Source organism: Lutra lutra, chromosome 18 (genome assembly GCF_902655055.1).
Source record: "Lutra lutra chromosome 18, mLutLut1.2, whole genome shotgun sequence".
Taxonomy (NCBI): domain Eukaryota; kingdom Metazoa; phylum Chordata; class Mammalia; order Carnivora; family Mustelidae; genus Lutra; species Lutra lutra.
The window spans coordinates 1,217,813-1,238,118 of record NC_062295.1 but is presented as its reverse complement, the minus strand read 5'-3'; the positions used below and the strand labels follow the sequence as shown (position 1 = coordinate 1,238,118).

Here is a 20,306-nt window from a genome sequence, read left to right as displayed (position 1 = left end):
CTTTCCAATTTGACCTCTGACGTGGCGGTAACAGATGGCTGTGAAACATTGTGTTTCTTTAACGCCGCCCTTCTTCAGATTACCGGTCTGTATTCAAGGCCCTCAGCACGGGTCCGGGGGCTCCCCACCTGCACACTCGAGGTGTGGATGTGAGTCTGATCCCCACCAGGGCCCCAGCTCTGTGTCACCTCACAGAGGTGAGGCTCCGAATCGTGGGCAGCGGTGAGTGCACATGGCAGGTGACCCACAGCCTGTCCTGTTTGTGTGAGAATTCCCAAGCGCGGTCGCAGCGGGCCTGTTCCAGTCAGAACTCAGCATCAGACGGAACTCAGGCCTCTGCCCTGTGCTTGTGCGTACATCTTCTGGACGTTCCCACTCCGTGCAAGCTCTGCAGCACTCAGCCTCCTCCTGACATGACCCGAACTGTGCTCCTCCGTGAGCCCTAGATTCAAGCCACCCAGACGGTGGGCTGCCCTGGGTCTGCTCTATGCCTGGAAGAGTCTTGCCATCCACACCTGGGTCTGACAGATCCTCCCCGTGTTTGAAGGCCCAGGTCAGGTGCCCCCCGACATGCTGACATGGGGGACCGCAGGTGAACGGCAGAGGGAGAAGTGAGATGGGGGCTGCTGAGAACTGAGAAAGAGGCAGGGCTCACACAGCAGCAGCGGGGATGAGATCAGGATTCCTGGGCCAAATTCCGCCGTGGTGAGGGGTTCCCCCAGAGCACCCTGCAAGTCTCAGCTGCCACTCAGATACCTTCTGGGTGCTGGACACTTCAACTCAACTCCTTTTTTTTCCTTCTTTCTTTCTTTCTTTCTTTTTCTTTTTTTTACTGAAGTACAGTTGATGTCTGATGTTGTATTAGCTTCAGGTGTACAACATAGTGACTTAACACTTCTGTCTACAGCTTTGTGCTCAACTTGACAAACTCAGTCCTGACACCATCCACCCAGAGACAGCGGCAGGTCCCACGGATTAGGGGCTCGGCCCCACCCAACCGCCCCCACCCCAGACACCAGGCCCCGGTCCTGTGCTTCTGACCACAGGCCACAGAGCAGAGGCTTCCTTGTCCTCTGGCACACTACGAATCCAAGTTATTGTTTTAGAAGATTCTACCTGGAATCATATTGCCATCACTTAATTTTAAGACTGTGCCCAGGTGGGTCATGGAACGCCTTCCTAGGGCAGAACAGACCTGGGAGGCAGGCATCTGCATAATCTTTTCATAACTATTGAGAAGGTGGCATTAGCGAGCAGCTCTGATGACCTTGAGCGCCCTCAGACTCGCACTGCGTTTAGCAGGTCTGTGGCTGGGCGTCCACACCTGCCACGTCCATGCTTGCAGGCAGACCCGACACTGACGCAGCTCTCGAGGCAGAGACTTAGCATAGGCATTTGCTTTCCATGAGCTGATGACCAACGGTGGCCTTTGTCATTCAGCCAGGAGAAGCAGACAGAGAAGAGCAGGGTGACTCAGGGTGCCCGTGCGTGGGCAGGAGACCCCTACGAGACTTCGTCGGGCTGGAGGACTGCGATAAGGCCACGCGGGACGCCATGCTTCACTTCAGTCTGTTCGTCACCGTTGGGGACATGGATGAAGCCTTCAAGTCTATCAAACTCATCAAAAGGTGAGGACTCTGCTCCCAGAGGTGTCAGGGGGATGTGTGTGGCTCTGGGGTCTGTCTTTAGGGCTCTCTCCCTTTCCCAGTGAGGTTTTGAGGATCAGTAACTCTTCTGTGACTGTGTCATGGCATATCTCATGGTTTGTCACCCACGGAAACGCCGCCACACTTGGGGATGCTGGGACACCCCCCCCCCCGGCGCGCTGTCACAGAGCAGGTTTATTATGGCAGCACCAGGAGGTACACAGAGCAGGTGAGCCCGGCTCGCCTCTACGGGGCTCCGGGGCTCTTGGGCTGCTGTTTGCTTGCTTTTTTTTTTTTTTTTTTAAGATTTTATTTATTTATTTGACAAGGAAAGACGCAGCAAGAGAGAGGGAGCACACGCAGGGGGGGTGGGAGAGGGAGGAGCAGGCTGCCTGCTGAGCAGGGAGCCCGATGCGGAGCTCGATCCCAGGACCCTGGGGTCAGGACCTGAGCCGAAGGCAGATAAATGACTGAGCCACCCAGATGCTCCTACTCGCTTGCTTTACCGGAAAGTGTTCACTGTTCTTCCTAGTCGAAAGTTCTGCAGTTGCTAACTATTTGTAATGCCTGTTCTTCTGGGAATAAGTGCTACCAGACAGGAAGGTTTGAATAACAAACACTCAAAGCAGTATAGTGAAGATGCAATTACTGTTGCTGTAAAAGAAATTTTTTTAAAAGAAAGTTTTTAAAGATCGTTTTTTGAAAGATTTTTATTTGAGAGAGAGACAATGAGTAGGGATGGGGCAGAGGGAGAAGCTGGAGCCTGATGCAGGACTCGATCCCAGGACCCCGAGATCATGACCTGACTAAAGGCAGACGCTTAACCGAGCCACCCAGGCGCCCCTGTTTATTTATTTTAGACGGAGAGAGAAAAAGCATGCGTGAGCATGGGAGAGGGAGAGGGAAACCAGACTCCCCGCTCAGTGCGGAGCCACACGCGGGTCAAATCCCAGGACCCTGGAGCTCACTGCCTGAGCCGAAACCAAGAGCTCAACTGACTGTGCCACCCAGACACCCATTTTCTAAAAGAAATTTTTGCTCAAGGGCTGTCTGCGAGTAGCCTCCTGTCTATACCTGAGAGAATTCAGCAGTTCTCAAGAGTATTTGGCAGGTTTTAATCTCCAAAGGATAGGAAAATTATTGCAGAATGAAACTAAAATGGGAAAAAAAGATGAAAAATTCAAGTCACCTGAAACAGGCCCCTCTCCAGGCCCGCCATAGAATAAATACCCCACAGCGAAGGTTTCTGTAATGTAGAAGCACCTTTCAAAATAGCACACGAGCCCTAGTCCCTTGTCTAATATCTAATACAGCGAGGCCAGACTTTGTGACGGAAGAGCCTTTTGCACACTGGCTGTGGATGTGCATGAAGAGCGTTCTTGGTTTGGGGGGTGAACCGGAGTCTGGAGGGCACGGACCAGCCTTGCTCTGGTCACCTGTCACTTAATATAAACACAGTCACAGACCGTGATCGAACACAGGGTCAACTTGAATACTTCCACATACCCTTACAGGGTTGTATGTGTAATAGAGTGAAGCTGTAGATCTTAAATATTTTATTGTTTTTTTGGAAGACTATTATTTTTAGCATGTGATTTGGGGTCGGGGGGAGTCCTTTGCGGACAGTAGCTCCGAGGTTCGAGGAAGGTCAGACTTGAATGTTGCCATGAGTATGCTGGTATCAGACATGATCTGGTTATTTCTACAGTGTGTGATGAGTTTATTATAAATGGTCAGGCTATAGATGCTTTTTTGGTCATTCTCAGTTGCTTTTTTTTGTTTTTTTTTTTTTTTCTTTTAAAGATTTTATTTATTTATTTGACAGAGAGAGATCACAAGTAGGCGGAGAGGCAGGCAGAGAGAGGGAGGGAAGCAGGCTCCCCGCCGAGTAGAGAGCCCGATGCGGGACTCGATCCCAGGACCCTGAGATCATGACCCGAGCCGAAGGCAGCGGCTCAACCCACTGAGCCACCCAGGCGCCCCAACTTTTTTTGGTTTTTTAAAGATTTTATTTATTTGAGAGCGAGAGCAAGGGGAGAGAGAGCAAGAGGAGGGGAGAGAGGAGGAAGCCAGCTTCCCTCCAAACAAGGAACCTGATGCGAGACTCCATCCTGGGACCCTGAGATCATGACCTGAGCCAAAGGCAGACGCTTAACTGACTGAGCCCCGCAGGCACCCCTGCTTTATGTTTTCTAAAGCACCAACCCCAATCCACTGTTTGTTCTTCCTGGAGACAAACTGCACGCTGATCTCCACACTCTCTGGAAGGTTGAAAGCAGCATGGCCGAACGTTCCTTAGCGGGAGGCAGCCTCATGTTGGGGAGGCAGCCGGCCGGCCTAGGGCGGACCCGGCTTTGCATGCCACCACGGCCCGTGTCAATGTCCTAGGAATCGCCGCCGCCAGGTGGCGCGGGGTGAGGCAGTGCAGTGTCCAGGGGGCGCCCGGGAAGGTGCGGGCGGCAGATGGTCCTTGCAGGCGTGGCCAGCCAGTCTGGGGTTCTCGCAGGTGGTGCCAGGTCTGAACCCCTCCCATGCAGCTTTGATGTTTTCTGTTCCGCCTGGGGTGTTAGCGCTGATTCACCTCGCCCAGATGTAGGACCGGGGTTGTTTGGAATCAGTGTGGTATCGTCAAGGCCATCGGAAGCCCACCCGGCATCTGGCTGAAGCTAGGGTGAAGACTTTTGTAGGGAAAAACCTAAAGCAATAATCTCTGTGAATTGTCTTTTAAACAAATAGACCTTTGTTTCCCTCTTACTCTGCCAATTGTTGGTCTGCCGTCTCACAGCCACAGAGCTTGATCTGTGACATGGGCTCGGAGACTCGGGTGAATGGAGGTGTGAGCAAGGGCCCACAGCTGTGTTCCCGCCACGTCCTGGAAACGTTCCAAGCCTTCTCTTGCCGCCAACCCACAAAAATGACAGAAAAATCGACCAACTTCTTTTCACCCACGTGGCAGTACAGCGGCTAAAACACAAGTTTTACACAGTGGTGAGAAGTTTGCATTTTATTTTAACTTAAAAAAATAATCAGGAGCAAAACAGGCATGAGGAACACAGTCCTGTCAGAAAGCCCGTAACCGTCTGGTTGTAAATTGAGGCACTCGAGGAAGACCACAGACCATTCCAGAAAATCTTCCCGGGTATCCTGCTTTCCCAAAGTAACTATGACCGAGGACCCGCTCCTCAGCAGACACAGAATAAATTAATCCTAGGCCAAGGTGCCGAGCGAGCTGGCCGCCACCATCTGTGCACGTTGGCCGCGGTCTCCTGGGAGCGTGCACAGAAGTGAAGCCGAGTCGTGGGTGCGTCAGAAGGAGGGGGCGCAGGCAGTGTATGACCGCCCGATATACGTATATATGACGTAGTAAACGTAGCTGGGTATCGTACATGTGTATATAGCAAACCCCGCGCATCACCCGCACAGACAGCCCTTGGGCTCCCGCACCGTCTAGTCACAGCGACAGAGTCCCGAGCAGGCTCAGCACGGCGACTCCACATACTCGTTGTCCAGCCCGCGGCGGAACCGCGCGGTCAGGGAGCGGCTGATGACAATCACCCGGGGCCCAATGCAGTCCTCTCTCCTGTGAAGAATGTTCCAGATGAGCATGGCAGCTGCCAGGGTGGCCAGAAGGCAGGCGCCGATGTTCAGATAGCAAGACCAGGACAGGTTGGTGTATGGGCCAATTCTGTAGAATGTCACCAGCCCAATGACCAGGACGAAACCTGCAACCGAGAGAGAAGTATTGAGACAGCCTTACTCAGAGCCAGAAGAGGACTGGAAACAGGCTGTGGAGCCCCACAGAAGCGCAGCGCCCCTCTCTCCCCGCCGCCCCCTTCCTTCCCGCTACGTCCGCCTCAGGGTGGGAGCCCGAGTCATGAGCGGCCCTTCGGTGTCGAGCTGCTTTGTTGGCCTCTGTGCACTTCTGTGACCTTTGGGGGGCTGCAGAGGGACAATGTGTGTCTACTTAATGCTTGGGGGGCTCCCCAAGAAAGCAGCCTGGTCCCCACGCACATGTCCTTTGGTCTCCAGGGCTGGGCCACGTCCCAGCCACCCTGCCTGTGGAGGTAACGCTGCTGCTGCCTGGCCCTCGCCCCCCGATGGAGCCAGCCTCCCCTCTGCCGAGCGCCTCGCCGGCCTGCAGAAGCGCTTCATTCGTTCAAGTGAAGGGAGACGCAGAAGCTGCTAACTCGTCTCCAGGAACAGCTCACGTCGGTGACTAACTCAGTCCTGTGTTAGCGGTTTTCTTGTTCTCCGTGTTTGCTTCTAGAGGAGCTAGAGGTTTTCTTCAAACTCCAGAACTCCGGATGCTCCACGCCCACGTGCTCTGCGGCGGGGTCGGGGACTGCGGACAGGCCTGCGGACACGGCCCATTCTGCTGTTGCCTCCCCTCGCCTCCACACCCTGCACCTGGTCCTGCAGGTCCCCGTGCACCCCCACACCCCTCCTCCTGCTCACTCCCCCCCACAGCCTCTGTCCTGAGTGTGGACAGAGCCCCACGCGGACCTGACGCTGTCGGTGTCGCTTCCTCTCACGGCTTGTCATTTCTGGCAGTAGGAAAACCAGGGTTCCGTGCCTGGGACCTGTCGCCCGGGATAACCGGGCACTGATGTCTGCTAGAGCTCAGGGCTGAGTCCGGGCTGGGAGCCCCAACAGAGACAGAGGAGAGGCTGCGCTGTGCTCTGCCTGGGAGACTGGTCCAGTCCAACCTCTGGGAGGGGCCGGATGAGGCAGATGAGGCAGGAAGGCGGCACAGTGCTGCGCGGGGGCCGCGTCTGGCTGGGCTGAGGGGCCCAGGTGGTGGCAGGGGCCCAGGCAGCCCCAAGCTCTTCTCCAGCAGCACCCTACCATCCATGTGGTGAGCTGGGGGGAGCTGTTTCCTGGAACCCAAAGTGCCTGACGAGGACAGTCTCTCACAGTGGTCCGGATGGAACTCTCTAGCTCCTCCTGGACTCGTCCCTGTCCCCTGCCCTGGGCTCTGGCCAGGCCAGCCTCCCCCTGCAGTCCCTCCCCCTGCCCGGTGCTGTGACATCCGTCCGTCTGTTCATGCCGGTCCCTCTGTTCCCCACAGCCTCCCCTGCTTTCCTCAGGAAGCCAGATCATGCACGACCCCTGTGGCCCCAGAGCTGAGCCGCGGTAGTGCCAGCTCCTGGTTCTGGAAACTTGTAAATTAGTGCAGGGCGAGGGACAGGGGCAGGCCTGAGGTCTCCAGAACCAGGAGAACCGTTTGGTCTCATTGCCGCTGTACCTTCCAGAAAGTACGGAAGAAACATTTGTCCCCCTCGGTCACGCGCCAGATGACCGTGGCGGTGGCTGATCTCTGTGCTGGTTCTCTGCAGCACGTTATACACAGAACGCTTCTAGATACTTCCTTTCTGTTAAAAATAACGCATCCTCTTTGTCGTGCACACTGACAGAAAGAAAATTCTGGCATCTCTCTCTCTCCCAGTGAAGAGTGTGTCCCTTGCTCACAGTTCTGTGGCAGCAGGCTTTGTCTTCCGGCAGAAAGGACTGGGGGTCCATTTTGCGCCGTGAAAATGACAATGCTTCGTGTGTCCCTCATGTTTCTGTGTCTTTGGGCACTTTTTGCCAGGCAAGGGAGCTCGTTCGGCTTGTCTCAATAGGACTCAGCAGGACGGGGCGGGCGGGGACGACAGGAGAGCCAGCTAGCGTGTGGCCGGTGCCTGAGGTCACAGCGAGGCGGTGCCGGCTGGGGGACAAGTGTTCGCGGTGAGGCTGGTGGGAGCCTTCAGGCAGGGAGCCAGGCTGAGCAGAGAGGGCAGTGCCAGCAGGGTGGCAGTGGAGGCCAGCGTGGCGGGAGGGAACTCCCTGCGACGGCTGCCGTGGTCCAAGTCTGTGTGTGCCCTTTGCCAAGCACCCTGGGGGTTTGCTCTGGTTACAGAAACATTTGAAACTCCGACGGGCGGCCTGAGCTCCAGTGTTGCAGAACCACTGGCTGCGTGGGAGGTATGGGGGCAGAGTGCAGAGGCAAGCCCACAGAGACCCCGTGTGCAGAACTGAATGCACTGTGGGCTCCGAGGAACCTTCACGGTGACAAAGACCATCAGGGGGACAGGGCCCATTTGCCATGATTTCGTCACTTGGGGTTGGAGCCGCCGCAGGACATGCCGGTTCCCATGCCTCCTCTAGTTTGCCTGCGCGTGTGCTCTGCAGCGTGGCCCGTGCTCCGCAGGAGGGCCTGTCGTGTGTGCTCGGTGGAGGCACGCTTCCCTCGTCCTAGGGGAGCTGGCTTTCTTCTTCCAGAGGTGCAGATGAAATTTATCCCCACAGCGTGGGGCTCCAGGTAACTGAGTCACCCCGGTCCTGTGTGGTGAGCACAGGGTAGTGGGGACAGGCCCGTGCAGACCCTGCCAGACAGTGGTGTTGGCTGGGCTGTTGACACCAAGAGGCCCCCGTGTATGGACACTCAACTCCAGGCAGTGAAAATAGTAACTCATGGGACCAGCGACAAAGTGATGCGCAGAGCAGCCGCCTGCCTCCGGGACCCCATGCCGCGCCACCGCGCTGTCCCATCCCTGAGTGGCAAGGGTCTCTTTGGGCCCATGTGGGGGCTTGGCCACGGGGCAAGATGTGGGACTCTGCCCTATGTGTACTGGTCAGTGCCACGGGGTTTCTTAACTGCCTTGTTGCTTGTTTTCCTGAGGTTGGTGTCGTGTATGGGTCTGTCTTTGAACGTAGGGCGGGTTAGTACTTTGTCGCTGTCTTCGTCCGTTTATCCCATTCTCCCTCGTGTTTGGCTCTGTGGCCTGCGATGCGCACAAACCCAGAGCGTGGAGCTACTTCTGTGTGGAGAGTCAGATTTGTATGTTGAAAATGAAAGAAAGGACGCTCCGGGGCAGGTCAGTGGGCTGGAGAACGTGAACTCACAGGGGCACGAACAAGCTGAGCCTCGCTCCCCACGCCCCGCGAGGTGATGGGTCAGTATCAATGCGGAGCCAGACGGACGGAGTTGGAGGGAGTCTGTCCGTCCGGAGCACTGTGGAGTCCTGGCGGGAGCAGCCCCGGTGGGTCTGCAGCCCCGCGGAAGGTGCGTCTCGAGTCTCTGGCCTCACAGGCTGCACCTCACTTGGCTCTTCTCTCCGGGCAAAGTGGAAACGGAAGTCAGGTTCTGTACCCTCACGTGAAAAAAGACTTGAAGAATCCACATGTACGTGACTTACTCTGTGTAAAGACCCATGTTGGCTTTTACTTGGTTTCAGTTCAGCTTAGAACACATATGGTAAGAAAAAGGGCTTGATTCCCCAGCGTTAAGAAAAACGAATGTAGGAGGCTCTCCCGACCAGGAGGATACCAGGAAGCTGCTAGAACAGGGGCACAGGCTCAGAACCGCCTGAGCTGCGGTGGATGTGATGTTGGGCCAGCGCAGGGGCAGATGGACCCCACCCGGGCCACTGCGGGTGGCGCGAACTACACATGGACGGGCACATGGCCTCGCTGGCCGCCTGCAGCCTCTGCCTTGACGCTGGGTAACTGCCGTCGCGTAGACATTCTTCTGAAATCCTGCTCGCTGTTTGCTTCATGAAATTCTCCTGCTGGGGGAGAGGCGAGGGCTCTGGGAGTAGACCCGGGCCACGCTGGCCTTAAACCTCGGGCCCCCCATCTCTGGCAGGCCCTGCTGTGCAGACCCCCTCAGAATTGTCCCAGAGCCTTTTCGCCCAAGACTTCCCAGTGATGTTCGTGTTTGTCCAGAAACAAACGCAAGCGGAGAGTTTGAGCAAACAGCCCGAATTCTGCATGTGGGGTCAGTCCCATCCTCATGAATTTCTGTTTCCAAAGCAAACAGCCCCTTCCTGTGAGCGGGCCACGCGGGCGCTGTGAATCCCGGCTCAGCCCGCAGCACATCCCTTCCCTCTCACTTCCTTCCTGCCCGCTTCCGAGGGCTCAGGGCCTGTCACAGGGCCTTCCTGCTGGAGTGACGGTCAAGCACGTGGAGGTGGTAGAAAGAGAGACCATGGGGCTGAACCCTGAACCGTCCCACAGCAGACCTGCCTCCCGTGGCACCTGCGACGGCTTCCAGAGAGAGCGTCCACAGAGCGGACTCGCGCGTGGCCCACCTCCAGGCATGGCCGTGGTTGGGGTGTCCCAGCGTCTGTGAGCAGCAACATGATGGGATCCACGTGTTCCTCCCCAGAGGCAGGGATTCTGGGCAAGGAAAAGCTAAACGTACAGCGGATCTGGTCCTGTTTCCGTGGAGCTGAGCTCCCGCGTGGCGCCTGACATGCTATCACTCTGAGCAGCTCGGAGGACATGGACGTGAAGGGAAAACGTGGGGCGCGGCCTGGGTGCGGACCAGCGCCAGGGAAGCAGGTGCCAGAGACAGAAAAGCACGTTGTCCAGACCGAGCCGGGCACCGCCTTACTGTGAAAAACAGGAAGTTGTATATTCCTCTGAGAAGGTCCCGGAGCCTACGGCAACAGCGGGACCCCACCGGCTCAGGAGATGCCAAGACCGCTGCCGCTTCCCAGACCCCTGGCCCGTGAGGCCCAACGGCACAAGCATTCTCAGGGGCACAGACTGCTTAGGGCGTCCGTAAAGTTTGCCAGCGTAAGAACAAATGTTAAAATTTCCAGAAGCCAGAGACACGGAGCCCAGGGGCTTCCGCAGTGATTCTTCTCCCTCGGTCATCCCACGAGCTGGGAAGGCTTTGTGCCAGGAGGAGGGCCGGGCCAGGCCGGGTGCGGGCTAGTGGGGGTGGGCAGTCCACCGGCCCCAGGATGTGCGTGCAGGGCGGCACCCTGAGGTGCAAATGGCCGTGACTGAGGGCTGAGGGCCCGAGCTGCACCTGTGCGTTCGCTCGCTAGGGAGCGGGGCGTGAGCTCAGGCCCGCCGTGCAGCGTCCCCACAGGAGGTGAGGACCCGCTGGAGACGGTCCCTGAGGAGAGCCCGGTGCCGTCTCGGAGGCAGTCAGAGCACAGCACAGAGCGGAGGCCTCTGCAAGTCTGTGTTTGAACTAAACATTTGTACTTGAATTAAGCCCGTTAGCAGTGGCGATCAGGCTTTCAGAAGAACCGGAAGTCTGAGCACGCTGCAGGGTCGCTCACGTGACTGAAGGGAGCCTGGACCAGAGTTGTGCAGACACGGAGCTGGGCCAGCGGAGGAGCCCGGAAGAGCTGTCAGATTGTCCCGTCTAAGAATCTTCACCTGGAACCCAGCTTGGCCAATCAGTCCTGTGCAGCCGGCAGCCAGGGCCCAGGACTGTGAGCACCCAAAGAGCCACAGTATGGCCACCTTAGGAAATTTGGGGGCCACCGGTCAGGGTGGTCCTCAGGCCTGCTGGCGGGGCTCTGGCGCGGACTCCAGGTGCGGCGGGGCGCGCCCCGCTCTGACCGAGGGCAGTGTGGCGTCCCCAGCAGGCCCACAGCAGGAGGTCAGGACGGTCCCAGCAGCAGGTTGGCGTCAGCTCCACAGCTACACGGGAGAGTAGGGACAAGGTGGCCCATCCGGGGCCTCAGAACTTGACATGGCGCCTAGACGCCCCAGGGACAGTGAAGGAGCCTCACCCCAAGGGTCCCACCGGGCACGCTGCCTGCCGAATCCGCCCTTAGCGGCCTGCAGAGCTCCAGGCGACACTCGGGTGTGTGATGCAGTGCCCGCAGTAATCACGCCAGGATGACCGTGCGCCTTTGTTCACGCAGCAGGGAGAGCAGACCCGCACGAGCAGATGTCGGCCAGAGCAGGAGAAGAAAGGCCAGAGGACAGGTCTGCTGAGCCAGCCTCCAGGAGCCTGGACGGGCACGAGGCTGCGGGAGGGGGTTGTGTGCGCACGCGTGGGGGTCAGCCCGTCGGCCAGCAGCGGGCAGGTCCTCATCACAGATCCTCCAGGCTCCTCTGCCCACCCCCACGGTCCTGACGTCGTCACAGGGAAAATGGGGGTTGCACTGGGATGATCAGCCCGTGGAGGTGGAATAAGGAACAGGAAATGGTTTTTCAACTTTAAGGTAAATTAAAATGACACTTGGAAGATGGTGCAAGGAAGCTGGAAACTAGTGCGTGTGACTGCGTGGACGTGGCAGAATACAGCAGGTGGAATGGCCGGCAGTGACTGGTTTGAGAACAACAGCTTCAGGGCCCCGCGTGTCCCTATGACGGGGTCCCTCGGAGGAGCAGGTGCGAGGAGCAGGGCCGGGTGCCCGGACAGGAAGGGCGGCGGGCGGGCGGGCAGGGAGTCCAGCTTGTCCGGCCTCCCCGTGAATTCGTCAGCACCTTCTCACCCCGCTGCCCACCCTCCGGCCCCCGCCCTGGGGACTGAAGGTTCGCTTGCATAACAGGTACCAGCAGGCATTTCCCCTCCTGGGACAGGATATCCCGGCGCCCTTCAGTCTCTCCCTGACTGTTTAAAGCAGACCGGAGCACAGGAAAAAACCTAACTCTAAAATTAGCAGCGTGGTGGAAGAAAGACACGCGGCTGCATTCTGTACTGTTTGTCAATGAAACAAGTCTAAGCACCGCCAAGTGCATTTCCTTTCTGGGCAAAACAGACCTGTGGGAGTGACGGCGGGACGGCTCAGGGAGGAGCCTGCAGAGTCTGCACTCCTGGCTTTTACCGGCAGCCTCTGCAGGTCCGAGGGTCTGTGAGCGGAGCCAGCGCCGATCTGGGGACAGCCCGGAGAGAGCACCCCTGTCCCACGGCCAGGAAGGGCCCCAGGGTGCCCGGGGCTGCCGCCACACAGCTCACATTTCCTGCACAGGGCTCCCCAGTCTCCACTTGTTCGACACATGTGTGATTTGGAAGCAACACTGTCTTGTTCTGGAACGGGCGTTCGCAGCAAGTAAGATGTCCGTTTGACACCAAAGCCACACGCTCTCTCTCCCAGTAACTCTAAGTAAGAGATGCTGTGGTCCATTTGTTCCCCTGCAAGGAGTTGTTTTCAGGATCAAGAGCCGTTCATTTCTTCAGCGCCTGCACGTCTGTTCTTGATCTTCCACTTCCTTCCGGAAGGGATGGAGTTTCAGATAAGCCCCTGCGGTAGAAGTGAGCAGCCTCAGTGAGGCCGAGGACCCCATTTCTGCCTTAGGGCCCTAAGGTCAGCAGCAGGCAGAGGAGCGATTTTTCAGAATGGTCACTGTCCTCTGGGACGTCTGTGTTTTCACCCAGCTGCGTGGACAAGGGAAGGAGACCGAGGGGGTCAGAGATCGCATCTCACCCATCTCTTTGCTTCTCAAGACCAGCCTGGCGGGGACAGACAGAGGTACCAGCCCCAGTTCCCATGGATCGCAGGTGACAGGGCTAAGGCACATGGCCAACTGCCTCAGCCCCAGAGCTGCTCTTCCCTGGAAACCGCCTGGTCAGCCCTTGCCATTCCTGGGCCCTGCGGGTGACCCGGCTGTGGGGAAGTGACTGGTCCAGGACCACCCGCCTTCTATTAAAAGGCACAGGAAGGCCTGTTTCCAATTCCTGATTCCCACCCAGGTCACTTTCCAGCATGTGAATTCCTGCCAGTCTGTCAGCCTCATTCTCCAGAAAGATAAGGGCCGGGGGCCATTATTCCCGGAGTGATTCACTTCGGACTTCCTGCCGTGTCTTTACTGGGGCTCCTGGAACTGTACCTTCGGTGCTGGGGCGTGCCGCCGCGCTCCACCGGCGGGAAGGCAGCTGGGTCGGCTCATCACGTCCCCACACCCCGGCGCACGTCACCCTTCCGCAGGCCCTCCGCTCAGATGTTCCCAGTGGGCAGCAGAAAACCTGAACATCCCCAGGTGTCCACGCTCATTAAACCCGAGCCGGGGAGAAGGAGGCGAGGGGGAGGGGAAGCCAGCAGAGAAGTCCCTCTGCTCCGTGGGGTGACGTGGAGAGCTTCTGTGGCTTCCGTGGCCACTTGTGCACAACTACCCGAAAGAGTCCCGTCCGTCATTTACCCCGCCGCCGCCACCGTTCTCAGCCTTTCAGGACCGTGGGTGTGCCCGCGTCCTTTCTCGGTTGACCCTGCAGCCGCCTCTCAAGGCCTGGCCGGCGTGGCGTCTCACTCCTGTTGTGGGCAGGGGCCGTTGTGTGTGAGAGCCACGACAGGGCGTGCACTCAGGTGCGAACGTGTCCTTGGCGCTTCATGCTGCTCACGAAGGAGAAGCCCGCCCCTGGCCCCGGCCGGGTCCCCGGAGGCTGCGCGGGTCACAGAGTGTGCAGATGAGCCCAGCTAGAGCCTCGTGCTCGGCCTGACCTCCCCGATCACATGGCGTTAGTGGGGGAGGCAGCGGAGGAGGTGGCCTGTGGCAGCTGCCGCATCGTCACAGCAGGGGCTTCAGCCAGGCCACCAGCCTCGCCACTGCAGACGGGCAAAGAACGTAGCAGATGCTGCAAACTTCAGAGAGCCAGCCCGGGAGCCTCAAGTGCCCGGCCCCAGAGCACCCCGTCTTACAGCGGGATAGCGCGGGAGCGCGGCGGCAGCCGGAAGCACACAGCGGTGCTCACCGCAACCTCAGCATCCTCCCCTGTGTTTCTGTCTCGCTTCTGCCCACGGCGAGAGGTGGGAGGGGGACCCACGGGGGTCATGGTGATGTGAGAGGACCCCAGCGGGCCCGCCAGCCCCACACGGCTGAGAGTGCGGCCGCCCTGCCTGCCCGGGGCCCGGGGGTACTCACTTGCCAGCTGGAACGCGGCAGCCATGGCCTCCTCCCAGCACTGTGACTCAGGCGACATCAGGGACAGGCCCGTCAGCCCCAAGGCGAAGGTGAGCTGTCCCGCAGCGAGCGCGGCCGTGGCCACCAGGTTGCAGGCGCGCATCATGTCGAACTGCACTGTGAGAAGGACGGGGAACAAGACAGGTGGTTGGCTTGGACTGGCTCCCGCCTCTGTCTGCTCCCGGGGCCTCACAGACCCGCCATCCCTGGCCCCTCGCGCTCTAGCTCCCATGCGCTGTCACAAGAGGTCCACAGAGGGACACAGCTTCCGCACGTGTGGGCAGGAGCACGCTCCCCGGGAAGTCAGGCCCCTCCCCCACAATGCCCCTGCCCTGAGAGCAGAGAGGACCGTGGCTGTCCAGGCCCTGCCTCACCAGGCCCCAGCCTGCCACTGTGTCTGTGACCGTGGCCCACAGGTGGGCAGGTGGCCTTTGTATTTAGCGCCTGAGAGCCCGGAGGGAGCCGAGACATTAGGCCACTGCCCGCCCCAGGTCCGGCTGCCCCTGCCCATCACGTGTCGAGCAGCTTCCTCCTCCCCGTTGTCTGTTGGAGGCTGAGGGCTCCTGCCCCCTGCAGATTCCAGGCCTTTCCCTGAGGCCAGCACAGACACGGGCAGGGCCGGAGGAGCAGAGGCCTGGACGCTGGGAAGTCAGGGTGGCCCTGAGGGCAGAGGGGCTGCTGGAGGATGACCGCCCCCACCCGTCGAGCTTCCTCATCGTGCTGAATCGCTGAATCAGCAGCTGCTTTTGCCCTGGCTGGCGGCATAGGTGAGCCACATGGACGGTGAGCGCGGCCAGTTCTACCCTCTGACTTTTCTCCCCGACGCCACTCTCTTGCCCGGGCTGGGAGCGCACGCTCTGCTCGTCAGGGCAGCTGCACAGCGTCCCTACCGTTGCTAGACTCCCTCACGCTCCTCTGAGTCAGTAAGCACCTGGGGTGCCAACGGCGGGGCCTGGCAAGTGCGGGCTGCTGGTGCCGGGGCGGTAGTGGGGCCTGGTGGAGAGGCACCAGCACCCACATTTCCTCGCCTCCCCAGGCCAGAGGTAGCTGCTCAGGCTGAGAGCCGGGCTTCAGGCCAATATGCCTGAACCTTCCTGGCTGCCCACACAGTCTCCACGGCGGAACCCACGGCACAGCCAGCCTGACCGGTGGCCGCATATGCATGACAGACACCACACTGGTCCTGCTGTCAGGACAGATCGGGCTCCAGGCCAGCCCTTCCTGTGTGCTGAAGACTGGCCGGCCTGCCCCACGGAGGCCCTGCTTTTCGTGTGCTCTTCTGGGGTCTTCACGCCCTGTGTTCTTCGAAGTTAGTTTTACCAACACGTGACCACGCAGAGCTTCTACCCTCAGAGGTGCTCGGATCTGGGAGGTGGTGTGACCTCAGAGATGACGGGCGGTGAACACAGTGGGCGGTCGGGTTCAGAGCTGGCCCAGGGAACTGTGGGCTTCCCCGGCACAGCCTCGCGCGCCGGGCAAGGAAAGTCTGTGGTGCACACTCGCACGGAGGGGAGCAGCCTGCCCTCCTGCACCCTCCACCCAGCTCTCTGTCCTTCCCGGGACTCCGAGCGCACAGATCAAACAGCACACCCTGGCCACCCACGGCCCCCCGTGGCATCCTCACCCCATCAGCCTCTGGCCTTGTGGATGTGGAAATGTGGGAGGGGGAGGGATACAGCAGTATCCCACAGACCCGCCACCTGCCTGAAAAGTTTGCCTTGCAGGCCACACTCCCTCCGCCAGCCACCTGGAGGGGACCTTCGAGTGGGGAGGGGTGCACCGGCACTGGTGTTTGACGGGCTGTTGTCACCATGTGCGTAGCCTGGGCAGCAGCACCCTGCAAGGACGTGGCACGAGGGTCTGTGGCCGGTCCGAGCGTGACACACACCATCGCACCCCAGCCGCAGTGCCCTCTGTCTGCTTTGGTGGTGAGACTCCTCGCCCGCTGGGGTCAGAGAGCGGTGACCCCCTCTGGGCAGGGTGCCCCAGGTTTAACTGCGTGCCTACTCACCCCTTCCTCGCTTTAGAAAAGGAGGTTAGGGGGCCTGACAATGTCTGGAATCTGGAACGACAAGAAACGCCCAGAGAGCAAGTCCGACCAGGACTCATCCCTGCCGAGTCCCCACCGCTCCTTCCAGTGAGGAAAGCCCCCCGAGCAGAGGTAACCGTCACGACCGCCGCACACAGCCCAGCGAGGTGGAGGGAAGGAAGAGCCCCTGGTTCTGGAGGACAGGGCCCCATGTGCCGTGTCACTCAGGAACCCTGCACACAGTCCCCTGACGGAGTCCAGGACGTCAGGTGAGGCCACCTCACCACGTGTGCCCCATGAGCACGGGTGTCTTGGACTCTGGGCTCTGCAGGGTGTTGCCAGGACCCTGGGAGCAGAGCAGACGAGCATGACGCCCATCCCTGAGCTGCCGCCACACACACCCCCCCACCTGCCGCAACATCTAGAGTCTCTAGGACGACTTGACTCTCGCTCCTGAGACGGGGAGTTTGGGATGGATCGAGTCAGGCCTGCGGCCACCAACGCCAAACTCTCACGGATCGGTATGACTGTGGAGCCTGTGGCACGGCGGGGTGCTTGGTGCTGAGCCAGCGTGCATCTGAGCACAGCGCCAGCCGCCCCTTCCTCCCCCATCCCTGCACCCAGCGCAGTGGCAGTGCAGAGGGGCCGGGGTGTTCCCTGGGGTCCTGAGCCTGGGAGCTCAGAAACTAGGTGCTGGGAGGCTGCTCACAGATGAGCCGGCTCGCTGCTCCGGCCGCCCTGCAGCCCGAGCACATGGACCCAGTGAGAAGTGCGTCAGGGACTCAGCGTCCCTCACAAGAACCCTCCATGGTGTCTCCCTGGCTTGGGGCACACACTGGTGCTCAGAGGTTAAGGCTCAGCCGCCACAGACGCGTTACCAGGGGCGAGGCTGCTGTAGAAGTCCCACAAGGAGCTTATCAAGTCAGGGAGGGACAATAGGCTGCTGGCCAGGTGGGCAGGGGGTCTGGAGGCAGAGCACATCCCCACCCCGTGTACCCTCCTGGCCTTGGCAAGGTCACAGAGGGTGTGGATGCCCAGGGAGGGCACCTGCTCGACCCTGAGGTCCAGGCTGGGAGTGCTTTGTGGGCTGGATGGCGCAGAGCCCACACTAGAGCCGCAGGGTCGCTGGCTTGAAGGACTCCTCAGGACAGCTCCAGGACCCAGCGAGTCCCCTGGAACCCAAAGTCAGCTGCACTGAATTCCGAGAGTCTGTGGAAAAGTTTGAAAATCCTGTGTGTCAGGGAGGTGGGAGGGGCTGACAGACCCTCAGGCTGCGTGGCAGAGGGCTCTGAGTGGACAGACTGGGGTTGCCCTCCCCCGCAGGGACCTCGGCTGAGCACGTGTCTCTTGCAGCCTCCATCTCTTTGTGGACTTGGATACCAGCCCCGCCGCACTTCCTCGAGTACCAGGGCTCCAAGCACGTGGCAGGTGGGGACATTCCTACGCCGAGCACAGAGCTCCTCGCCTGTGCTCCTTGAGGACTTGTCGGACGCAGAGCAGTTAGCAAAGGCCCAGCCAAGGCCTCGTGCTCTCAAGAGGGCGAGCTCTGCCTCCTGCCCGTCTGCGAGCGAGACCCTCGTCAACAGCTTGGAAGAGTCAGCTCGAGAGACCTCTGCCTGTCAGCGGCTGTGACCTCATAGATGACACATTAGGTGACCAATGTCTCTTTGCGAGCCTTCCCACCCACACACTCGGACCTGACCCCACGGTCAAAGTCCACTCCCCACCTTCCAGAGCAGTAAACAGACCCCACTGCCAGCAACCGGCCAGGGTCAGGACAAGACAGAAGGGGCTCTCCTCTCCAGAGCCGTGGCCGGGAGCCCCTTCTCTGCCCCTGTGGCTGGTCTCCCGGAAGTCCTGCCTCGATGACCCCGACAGCTGTGGAATGAAGTCAGAACTCAGCCACGTGTTTTAAGCTCCTTGTTTATTTTACTCCCTAACGAGGTGTATTTTCCACCAAGAAAAGTGGGTCCCTCTTGGTCTGGTTAATGTGTCTGCCCTTTCCCCGCGCGTGGAGGCAGAGAAAATCCCCACCTCCCCGCAGGAAGAATTCTGTCCTCGAGGAGCTGGGGGGCAGGTGTGGGCCCCACTGGGAGGGTGGGTTCAGAGCTCGGGGCTCGCCCGGGTTGCCCGTCACCAAACGCACGCCCCACGCCCACCTCGAGCCATCAGAGCTCGCGGGTCCTGACCGCCCTAAAGGAGGCACAAAGAGAAGCAGACTTACGTTTGACGGTGCCTCGAGCCTCCTGGAATCCTGCCGCCTCAGAGCCCCAGCCCACAGCTTCACAGTCCCGTGCGTCCGTCTGCCCCGGCCGCAGCCCGGTGCTCGGTCCTCCCCGGGCCCTGTCCGCCAGCCAGCAGGACTTCCACAGCCCCACGCTCCGCTTGCGCCCGTCCTCCAGCGTCTGGTACACCCAGTTGGGGGTGAAGGCCGCCACGTTGTTGAGGACAAGGGAGACCAGGGCCACTAGCACTGCCGTGGCCACCAGTTTCTGGACAGTCATCGCTGACTGCCGGTGCTGTCTGCCGGTCGTGGAGAAAGTCCCAGCCCCGCTCAGCTGCTGTGGCCAGGGAGAGCCGAGACCAGCTAGGGGCTGCTAGAGGACATCAGCGCTCATTCTTCGCAGCATGGGGAAGGCCCGTGTGACAGGTGCAGTGAGCTCACCTCGGGCCCTCCTTACCCTCCCTCCTGCACCTGGAGCAGGGCCAGGCCTGAGCTGCAGCCGGCCTCTCGGCCCATCCCCGGGAGGAAGCCGGGGCACCCGTGAGAGTCCAGAGTCGTGCGCGCGCCGTCTTCCTGGGAGGCAAGGCCTCTTCTTCCCACACGAAACCGGAGAGGTGGGTGGCAACGTGGGGGTCTGTCCCGCCTCACTCCGGAGAACCAGCTCCACACAGCGGAGCCAGCGGCCAGGCTCGGAGCAGGGCCGAGGCTAGCTGTGCCGGGAGCCGTTCCGCCTCTCGCTGCGTGCGACCCTGCCCTGTGCCTCTGCCACGAAACAGCTAGTCCTGGAAGGCAGTGCGCCTGCAGCGGGGAAGTGCGTGTGCGTGTGCGTGTGTGTGTGAGCGCGCGTGCGCCCCCCGCCCCCGCCACTCCGCAGAGAGGAAATGGTTGTTTTTGAGGCTGTTTTTTGTGAGCTGGATGGAGGGCGTAGCCAACTGCAACAAATAGTGGCCAGGCCACGGCAGCCAGACACTAACAGGATGTGTTTCCTGATAGGAAAGCAGGGCGGCCTTCTCAGCTCCTGCTCTGGGACCCTCCTCCCCTGCCCTCCCCACCTTCCTTTCCTAAAGGGAAGGCCCGGGTGCCTGCTCAGAGCAGACCCATGGTCCCACCTGTCTGTCTCGCACCCCACCAGCCCTGCGCTCAGGTACTCCAGAGCAGCCACGGAGGCAGGTGGTCCCCAAGGGGCACGCTCCTGCCCTGGGCCCGGGGCCTGGGTGGGCAGGGCGTGGGTGGCCGGTCACCCACAGCCATCTTGTGGTTCCCCTGGCATGTAGGTGCCCCAGGGCCTGCCCTTGTCACAGGGGTTCACGGACAGTGGATGACATGGCCGGGCACGGTGTAGAGGCCCCCACTTGCCACCCAGATGGGCGGATCGGGGCCCACATCCACAGAACAGGCAGGCGAGAGCATGGTCCTGGAGGGAGGTGCGGGGGTCGGGTCCTGGACCCGCAGTGCAGGTCCCCCAGTGAGGCCTGAGGGTGGAGGGACTGGGGTTTGTGGCCTGGGCTGTGATTGTGCTGACCGCGTGTCCGATGAGGGAGCTCAGTCCCTTTTGCAGGTGTGGACCCGCAGTTCAGGGGCGGTGCTGACCCTCTGAGACGCCACACCCAGCTGGGGTCCTGAAGCAGCTGCGCACGGAGAGGAGGGCCGCCGCACACCCACTTCTAGCATGCGCGCCCGGATGCCGTCCGGTCAGAGCCTCGGGCTCCGAGCTGCCCGCTCGCTATCTGGCGCACTCGTCACAGGCGAGGAGGCTGGGGTGCAGGGAGGCCAC

General features: G+C 60.2%; 2 protein-coding genes across 3 annotated transcripts in view; one reads left to right on the top strand and one right to left on the bottom strand.

The window, feature by feature from the left end:
* IFT140 (intraflagellar transport 140) overlaps nucleotides 1-20,306 on the top strand; it is a 74,797-nt gene that overhangs the window by 38,666 nt on the left and 15,825 nt on the right. For both annotated transcript variants that reach the window (XM_047713157.1, XM_047713156.1), the window contains exon 19: nucleotides 1,441-1,628. In XM_047713157.1, the coding sequence (XP_047569113.1) occupies nucleotides 1,441-1,628 (188 nt within the window). The remainder of the gene's footprint in view (nucleotides 1-1,440; nucleotides 1,629-20,306) is intronic.
* TMEM204 (transmembrane protein 204) lies at nucleotides 4,392-19,442 on the bottom strand. Its single transcript, XM_047713170.1, has 3 exons — nucleotides 18,533-19,442; nucleotides 14,241-14,396; nucleotides 4,392-5,368 (listed from the first exon to the last, which is right to left on the bottom strand). The coding sequence occupies exons 1-3, from the start codon at nucleotides 18,810-18,812 to the stop codon at nucleotides 5,124-5,126; spliced, it is 681 nt and encodes a 226-aa protein (XP_047569126.1). The 5' UTR covers nucleotides 18,813-19,442; the 3' UTR covers nucleotides 4,392-5,123.

Coding starts and splice junctions, on each gene's coding strand:
- TMEM204 (XM_047713170.1), bottom strand. CDS start 18,812: ATGACTGTCCAGAAACTGGTGGCCACGGCAGTGCTAGTGGCCCTGGTC. Junction 14,397..18,532: donor GGCTCGAGGCACCGTCAAAC/GTAAGTCTGCTT, acceptor TCCTTCTCACAG/TGCAGTTCGACATGATGCGC. Junction 5,369..14,240: donor TGCCGCGTTCCAGCTGGCAA/GTGAGTACCCCC, acceptor TCTCGGTTGCAG/GTTTCGTCCTGGTCATTGGG.